The sequence below is a fragment of the Bidens hawaiensis genome, unplaced genomic scaffold (genome assembly GCF_021521415.1).
Source record: "Bidens hawaiensis isolate Kalapana, Puna unplaced genomic scaffold, B.hawaiensis_p1.1 tig00021502_1, whole genome shotgun sequence".
Classification (NCBI taxonomy): Eukaryota; Viridiplantae; Streptophyta; class Magnoliopsida; order Asterales; family Asteraceae; genus Bidens; species Bidens hawaiensis.
This window is the reverse complement of record NW_027493339.1, coordinates 224,498-233,655: the sequence shown is the minus strand read 5'-3', so window position 1 is coordinate 233,655 and position 9,158 is coordinate 224,498. Positions and strand designations below refer to the sequence as shown.

Sequence of the window (9,158 nt, the reverse complement as noted above, 5' to 3'; positions counted from 1 at the left end):
CCGTTTTAAGCATCGTTTCAAGCTAATTTTTACATCAATCGACTCGTATCATACTTCTAATAAAAGCCCTTAAAAATCAATTCAAAATTCAAAAAAAAACTTAACGCCATCAAGTTTTTTTTTTAATATAGACCCATTGAAAGCACAAATAAAATAAACTCACTTATACGGAGTAATTATTATCAGTCATTTTACAAAACTCTAAAATAAATATCAAGGAAATCCAAAACCCCCATCTCGATGTCCACAACACAACCCCCTCACAATATTACAAACTTTGACTTAATAATAATAATAATAATAATAACAATAACCACCAATTTACTCCCAAACAGTTCAATGGATCATCATCATCATCATCATCATCATCATCAAACTCGTTAACAATCACTCAACCGATTCACCTAACTCATCATCATCATACTCTATAACCGATTGATTGACTCAACGATGCAGTTACACAACAACCGATTATTACTATGCTTTCTATATCTAGGTTTAGGTTTAGGTTTTGCAGTCCAATTCACGGCTTCATTCAAGCTGCCGTTCGCAGTCAACGACGTCTTACCGGTTCTACCGCGTCAGGTTTCGTGGCCGGTGATGAATAGCTTCGGTAAGGCTGTGGACTTGCTGCCGTCGTTCGTCGGTACGGTTTCGCCGAGTAATGGATCGGTTCGGTGGACCGGTGCGTGTTTCGACGGGAATGAAGCGAGGATGGAGTTTACGGAAGGCGATGAGAGAGGATTAGGCGGTGGAATCATCTATTTGAAGGTGTATATATATATATATATATATAGTTTGTTTATTGTGTTATAAATTGATATATAGACATGGAGAATGATTGATTATGTTGTATAAGCTCTGATGTAAGTGTTAAAATTAAGTGTTTAAGTTCGTGTCTAAATAGGATAAACACTTGTTAATAGGCGTGTAATTGGTGTAATCGGACCGAACTTTGAATAATTGTTTGTTTATGTTTATTAGTCAAGTAGATGAGCGAGGTTTAGGCAGTGGATTCATCTATTTGAAGGTTTATTATGGTTCATACTTTCATTGACTGTTAAATTATATATATATATATATATATATATATGTTTGATGTAGTTTGTTTATTGTGTTATAAGTTGATATAGGACATGGAGAATGATTGATTATGATGTATAGGCTCTTATTTAAGTGTTAAAATTAAACACTTGTTAATAGGCGTGTAATCGGACCGAACGTCGAATAAATTTTTGTTTATGTTCGTTACTCAAGGAGATGAGTGAGGTTTAGGCAGTGGATTCATCTATTTGAAGGTTTATTATGTTTGATTAACTGTTAGATTTCATAATATATGTTTGATATAGTTTGTTTATAGTGTTATAAGTAGATATAGACATTGAGAATGATTGATTATGTTGTATAGGCTCTTATTTAAGTGTTAGAATTAAGTGACAATTTCTGAAACAAGACGACGACACGGAGCTAACACGTTTAAGACCTGTTTAAGTTCGTGTCTAAATAGGTTAAACACTTGTTAATAGTTCGTGGTTTAGGCGGTGGAATCATCTGTTTGAAGGTTTATTATGTTTGACTGACTGCTAGTTTGTTTGTTTATTATAAGTGACCTAATTGGAACATATATGAAACCTGATGACTGTTTAGTAGTGGTTGATAATTTTTTTTAACACGACATCTAAGCAGTTAATGCGGAAAAATATCGATATTTGAGATATCGGTTATCGCGGTGAGATATCAGTGGGATACCGGTAATTTTAATATCATGCAGAATTTATATATATAGCACTTTAACACTGACAATTCAGTATACCATTAACAAATTATCCTTTTGCAACTTGCAAATTAAAACACTACAATTGTAGCAAGTAGGATCTGATTAAGATTCAAAACACCAACATTAAACACTAAAAGTTGAAAAATTAAGACTTAAAACATTGATATCGGGAATGTCGGTCAATATCACCGATATTATCGGTACCAATATTATTCTGACCGATAACTGAGATACCACCGCGATTGACTGCATAGCACAACACAAGTTTTTCGTGTCTTAAAACAGGTTGACACGCTCAAGACCTTTTTGTAATTCGTGTCTAAATAGGCGTGTAATTGTGGTTTAGGCGGTGGAATGATCTATATGAAGGTTTGTGTGTGTGATTAACTGTAAATTTATATATATATGTTTGATATTGTTTGTTTCCTGTTAATTATGTGGTGAAAACTGACATGGACCTGTTAACACGACATAAGTTTTTTGCCTCTTAAAACAGGTTGACATGTTTAAGACCTGTTTAAATTTGTGTCTAAATAGGCATGTAATCGTGGTTTAGGCGGGTGGCATCATCTATTTGAAGTTTTCTATGTGTGATTGACTGTTAATTTTTTTTATATATGTTTGATTCAGTTTGTTTGCTTTTAATTATGTGGTGAAAATTGATATGAACGTGGAGAACCATTGATTATGTTGTATACTTGTATAAGCTTTTATATAAGTGTTGAAATTAAGTGACCTAGTTGGAACATATATGAAACCTGATGACTATTTAGTAGGGGTGTGCACGGTTTGTTTCGGTTATTCGCCTAAACGGAAACCGGAACTGAAGTCATTGGTTAATCTGTTTTATTAACCTATTGGTTTTGGTTAACTGGCTCAGTTTATTTGATTACGCTGTCAGTTTTTGTTTGGTTAATTTTGGTTAATAACTAAAACCGAACTTGGGCTAAAATTTTTGTCTAGAAATACATGAAATGGTTTATATGTTTGATTCAGTTTGTTTGCTTTTAATTCTGTGTTAAAATTTGATATAGATATGGAGAATGATTGATTATGTATTTATGTTATATAAGTGTTAAAATTAAGTGACAAATTCTGACACAAGACTACGACACGGAGCTAAGCAGGTCGACACATTTAAGACTTGTTTAAGTTCGAGTCCAAATAGGTTAAACACTTGTTAATAGGCGTGTAATCGGACCGAACGTTGAATAGTTGTTCGTTTATGTTCATTGCTCAAGGAGATGAACGAGGTTTAGGCAGTGGAATCATCTATTTGAAGGTCTATTATGTTTGATTGAGTTTCTTTGCTTTTAATTATGTGGTGAAAATTGATATAAACATGGAGAATGATTAATTATGTTTTATAAGTTTTTATGAATGTTAAAAACTTAAAATTACGTGACCTAATTGGAACATATATGAAACAGATGACTGTTTAGTAGTGGCTGACAATTTCTAACATGGATCTGTTAACATGAAACGAGTCAACTACAAGCGGCTAAACAAGTTTAGATTTGGGCTTCACAGGTTTTGTGTCGTACAATAGGCTGACATGATTAAGACCTGTTTAAGTTGTGTCTAAATAGGTTAAACACTTGTTAATAGGCGCGTAATTGAGTCAAATGTTGAATAGTTGTTTGTTTATGTTCAGTTACCGAAAATTCTAGTTGAGTATAGTCCTGATTGCGTTGATTTTGAGCTTCTTTTTTTTGTTCTACAGACTTCTAAAGCCAACAGTTACACATGCATGGATCTCTATGTCTTTGCTACACCTTACAGGATTACATGGGATTACTACTTCATATCACGTGAACATACTTTAGACTTGAAGTCATGGGAAGAACCTGCAGAGTTGGAATATGTATGCTATGATCCACATTAAATTTGTTATCTTTTTATGAACCTGGTGTATATGATTCCACAATCAACATTTATGATCTCGAATAATTTATATTCAGGTAAAACAACACGGTGTTTCTGTATTTCTAATGCCATCTGGAATGCTAGGAACATTGCTATCATTGGTAGATGTTGCACCTCTATTTTCCAACACCAAATATGGTCAAAATGCAAACCTTGCTTTCTTAAAGAACCACATGGGTGCTACTTTTGAGACACGACCTAAACCATGGCGTGCAACCATTGATCCAAAGGATGTTCATTCGGGTGATTTCTTGGCTGTTTCAAAGATCCGTGGGCGATGGGGCGGGTTTGAAACATTGGAGAAATGGGTCACGGGTGCATTTGCGGGTCATACAGCCGTTTGTATGAAAGATGAGTTTGGAAATCTTTGGGTTGGTGAATCAGGTCACGAGAATGAAAAGGTAAAATAATTAGTGTGTTTGTTAAATATGCTCATACAAACATTGAGTTTTTATTGTGTAAGTGTAGGGTGAAGAAATAATAGTGGTGATTCCGTGGGATGAATGGTGGGATTTAGCACTTAAAGACGAATCTAACCCACAAATAGCATTGTTACCTTTACATCCTGATATACGTGCAAAGTGGAATAACACTGCAGCATGGGAATATTCTCTAAGCATGTCCGGAAAGCCTTACGGTTATCATAACATGATTTTTAGTTGGATTGACACTATTGGCGACAATTATCCGCCACCTATTGATGCTCACTTGGTATGCTTACTTTTTGCAGAAACTTGTTAAATTTATCGTATACAAATGTTAGTTTTCTATATAATGTTCGGTTTTGAGCACCTATTACCGTTTTAAGTATAAAATATACTGCAGGTTATTTCTGTCATGTCTATGTGGACTAGAATGCAGCCAGCATATGCTGCCAATATGTGGAATGAAGCCCTAAATATGCGTCTTGGGATCGAGGTAGACGTTCATTCTTGAAGTTAATATTTCACTTTTTTAAGGTTGCAATAGTTTCTAGGTGACAATTTCAACCTATTTACTCAAAATTGTGTCGATTTTTGCTTCTATTTTATTTAATCTAAAAAAATGTGTCAGATAGATGTAAGACAGTTTTTAGCTAAAACATGAACGGGTCAGTTGGGTTAATTTTATTCAGTCATTTGGATAACTAATAATTATGTTTTATAATTAGAAGTAACATGATGACGCGTACTGGAAACTGACCCTTTTCGACCCTAACCGTTGTAGGCTTGTAAACGAACCGAACGTTTAGTGAGCTGTTCGGCGAGAAATTATGTTTGTTTATTTAATAAACGAAAGAACATGAATAGAAAACTTTGTTCATTTAGTTAAACAAACGAACATGAACATTTGTCTCGGTCATTCATGAACATTTGTGTATGTTTGTGAACATTAGTTTGCATTCCTTCATTTTAATTTGTTTATGTCTCTTTGCATTCATCTAGTCTGGTTTTAATATCTTATGATTGGTTTTAGCTTAGTTTTGTTTGTTCACTTATGTACGCTCGTTTACGTTTATGAATCATTCGTTTATACCGTTAACGAATGATCATAAACGAGCACAAACTCATTCATTTCTTAATGAACGAACACAAACAAGAACACCCTTTTTATTTAATTGTTCGTTTTGGCCGTTTGTTAGGTTAAAGCCAAACGTCCAAACACAAACATGCTCCGTTCGTGTTTGCTCGGTTTGTATACAGGCCTTGAAATCGAGTTTGACTCATTACCTAACCTGTCTTTCCCGTTCATCTTATCACCTCTACTTTCAGGGGCTCGACTTGTATGGAATTTTAGAAGAGACCGAAAGACGAGGTATATCTTTCGATGAACTGCTGACGATTCCTGAGAATGATGATTGGGTTTATAGTGATGGCAAGTCTACAACTTGTGTTGCCTTTATTCTTCAAATGTACAAAGCTGCTGGAGTTTTTGGCCCGGTTGCAGATTCTATTCAAGTAACCGAGTTCACTGTAAGAATCTCTGTCTTAAGCTCCATAACTCAAACCTCTCAAGGGCAATCTCGTAATTTTTCAAATTCATACCGGTATAAATTAGAGGTGGCAGTTTTAACACTTGTCAACCCAAACGAGTCAAATTTGGGTTGTGTTTTTTTACATCTCTAACGGTTGGAAATCGCATAAAGTCTATTTACTCAAAGAATTATATTTTTGGTACTAATATAGCTATTTAATCATATTTAAAACATTTATTAGTTGTAGTTTTTTTTAAATTGGACAAAGAAAGTTCTTTCTGGTCATCCAAACTGCATTTTGACCCGTACAAAAAAAGTCTAACTTATTTCGACTTGCACTTTTAACATTATCTACACCGTTAATTATGACATATTTCTAATTGAGAAGTTGGAATTAATTTGAAATTTGGAATTTAAAATGAGTTTATTTGATCTCTAAAGATAACAAGTTATGAATAAATATATATTATTCTTTAATACGTTAAAATTGATTTTGCGTAGTTCTATATGTTTAAAAATTCTCCAATTTTCGTAATAATATATTATCCCTTTCAAAACGCTAAGATTATCGTATTTATCCATTTCACACTTATTAAATAAAAGTCAGTTAATCGTAACATCTTTTAACACACACAAACATGTCCGTTTTAGACCGCAGCCTCATGACAACACTTGCGTTGGTGTTTTACAGATTCGTGATGCTTATATGCTCAAAATCTTTGAAAATAACCAAACCCGACTACCGAATTGGTGCAACAATGGTGACGATAAGCTTCCATTTTGCCAAATTCTCGGTAAGTATCGTATGGAACTACCTCTATACAACACATTAGAGCCGTATTCCAACATGAACGAAAACTGCCCGTCTCTCCCTCCAACTTACGAGAGGCCTATGCATTGCTGAAGTAAGTTCTAATATCTCGATTTGTCACGAATATTAAATACGTTTAAAGTTTCGTATTATGTTGTTTTGCTACGTTTATCTACACGCTCATGGTATATAAGACGGTTGTACGTGTAAGCACTAATTTCCTCTATGTGTAACTGCCAAATTGTTATTGTCGGTACGTTATTTGTGTATATGCTTATTTATAGTTCTCCATATCTTGTTTAGTTGATGTTTTTTTATCGGTGGTGATAAAAGCGTTGTCGGTTCCGTTCAGTGGCAAATAATAAAAAATAATAAATACGGGTCATGCTTATAATACGTAACTATGAAATATAGATTAAAGAGTTGGTTTGTATAGTTGCAAAACCGAAAATTCGAGGTGTGTATAATTTGGATATTAAACCAGTAAAGCTAGCTAATGTCTTTCGGTTCTGATTAGGGGTGAGCGTGAGCCAGGTTTTGCCCGTCAAACCTGTGAGGCGTATTAAACCAGAACCGATTATACATGTTTAGAACTTAATAGACTCTGTTCCTGGGTCTTATAAATACCAAAAAAAAAAGGTCTGGATCGGATCCGGGGTTAGAAACTGCATAAACCGGTTCCAATACCAACAAAAGGTTCTTAAACCTGAGAGTCCTGAATTGAGTATTAACAGTAGGGTCGAATCCTTGTATAGTCTTTTAGCGGTAACCAGGGTCGGTTCGTTTTGACTGGTAATAGGAGTTTGATCACCCCTAGTCTGATGGTTTAGTCGGTTTTAATTAGGGATGCAAACGAGCCTGAGTTTTTCTAGGCTCGAGCTCAGCTTGTTTAATTTACACAGAGCTCGAGCTCGCTCGGCTCATTTCGAGCTCTATTTTCAAAGCTCGGCTCGTGAGTAGATTTTTAAGCTCGAGCTTGGCTCGTTTACTATTTATCAATTATTTTTTTATATAATTATATTATTTTTATACTTTTTTTTCTGTTATAAATTTATGTATAAAATAATACATATTATTTTTATTTATTTGTCATAACTTATATATTTTATTTAATAACTATTAATATATTTTAAAGAATTATATAAATGAAAGGCTCGTGAGCCGGCTCAAGATCGATAAGTGAAGCAGCTCGGCTCAGTTATTAAACGAGTTTACTTTTAGGCTCGGGCTCGATTAAGCTTGGTTTGATCGAGTTTTTTAATGAGTCGATCTCGAGTAACTCGCAAGCAGCTTAGCTTGTTTGCACCCCTCGTTTTAATTATTTTTAACACCATCAATTAATAGTGGAATATTTATTAAAAACCTCAATAAAAAAATCAATATAAAAAAATAAAAAAAAAATTAATAGAATATGAATTTGAAGCGAAAATCTAGAAGGTTTACAAGTTCTATGTAATACTAATATCATATGTATGAAAATTTCAAGGGAAGAATCTTCTTTTCTTTATTGCAAGTGTGGTACTTGTTTAAGACACGGGTCAAATAAAAGACCTCTAATTGCAAAAGTTTTTAGTCAAATTTGCATATGTTTTTATACAATTACACGTTTAGTTACGTGATCTAATGGTAGGAGGTTTGGGTTCTCTAGTGAAGATTTAAGTTTGATATTTATTTATATCACTTTTAATAGATTATGACAATGAAAGGTTTAAGCTAGGCCTTGTGCAAGGTTGCCAGTTCAAATCCCGAGCCTACCTGAGATTCCGTTCCACCGTTTCTTATGCCACAAAGTTCTGCTTTTGTGAAGGCACAAGGACTGTCAAGTGGCAGCCGTCGTTATGGTTTCCCAGGGAACGCCAAGTCAACTCTGAAGCCAACATGGGCCCGGTTAAGACAATATAGTCTGGCCAGAGTGGGGCAACAGGGTTTTCCTAATTTGGAGAGTGTGGTTGCCTAAATACAAGAAAGTTGTCGTTCTAAAAAAGCGGTTGCGTGTTTGATATTTAAATTAAGAGTTAAACACTTGAATGTATAATAATATGGAACTAGATTTAACACCCACGTCGGAGCACTGCCACCACAACACGATCGTCGCCTACGGTTCGTAAATTGAAGCCGGTAACAACTGGAGATGATGGCCACAATCAGCGGAAATCAAGAGGTCATCGGTGGAGAAAAAAGAAACTTGTGAAAAGATGGAGTGATTGAATAAAAGCATAAACAAAAACATGCTATCAAAATAACCAATAAAAAGGTGTCAACATTAACACTTTACTGAGTTATACCACACGCTTCAAAACTTGTCGGGTAGTACATTCACAATTGAATAATTATATTTATAAATTACATAATTACTCTACTTGATATGTTTGTGATGTATGACATAGTACAGCCTAAGTACACAAAAAGTCTTTGTTGCGTGGTAAACAATTAAACATCAAAACAAGGTGTTAATAAAAATAATGTTCACACTACCAACGACTCATATATATATATATATATATATATATATATATATATATTTGGAAATATTAAACAAATTAAATAGTTGGTGAACAAAAGTCAAGATATTGATATTGAAACTAGATGGCCGTTTCTACAGTTAAGTATGAACATGTCAAATTATATAAATTAATAACTTTTGATTAAATAAATTAAAATGTCTATTTCTATAAGTTTAAGAACGTCTC

The 9,158-nt window shown here is 34.0% G+C and overlaps 1 protein-coding gene across 2 annotated transcripts; it reads left to right on the top strand.

Moving 5' to 3' along the window:
- Positions 1 to 369: 369 nt before the first annotated feature.
- Positions 370 to 6,769, top strand: LOC143563631 (uncharacterized). 2 transcript variants are annotated; one of them, XM_077051130.1, is made up of 7 exons: positions 370 to 771; positions 3,501 to 3,641; positions 3,739 to 4,104; positions 4,172 to 4,414; positions 4,529 to 4,621; positions 5,455 to 5,655; positions 6,349 to 6,769. In XM_077051130.1, exons 1-7 carry the CDS (start codon positions 451 to 453, stop codon positions 6,559 to 6,561), a joined length of 1,578 nt encoding a protein of 525 aa, XP_076907245.1. In that variant the 5' UTR covers positions 370 to 450; the 3' UTR covers positions 6,562 to 6,769. The 2 variants fall into 2 exon arrangements, with proteins under 2 accessions (XP_076907245.1, XP_076907246.1); XM_077051131.1 differs by lacking the exon at positions 370 to 771 and adding an exon at positions 2,118 to 2,146.
- Positions 6,770 to 9,158: the final 2,389 nt, after the last annotated feature.

What these genes read in the sequence shown, in the direction of transcription:
- LOC143563631 (XM_077051130.1), top strand. Translation starts at nt 451, where the DNA reads ATGCAGTTACACAACAACCGATTATTACTATGCTTTCTATATCTAGGT. An exon ending in GTGGAATCATCTATTTGAAG is followed by an intron (nt 772 to 3,500) that starts GTGTATATATAT and finishes TTTGTTCTACAG; the next exon opens with ACTTCTAAAGCCAACAGTTA. An exon ending in TTCAAGTAACCGAGTTCACT is followed by an intron (nt 5,656 to 6,348) that starts GTAAGAATCTCT and finishes GGTGTTTTACAG; the next exon opens with ATTCGTGATGCTTATATGCT.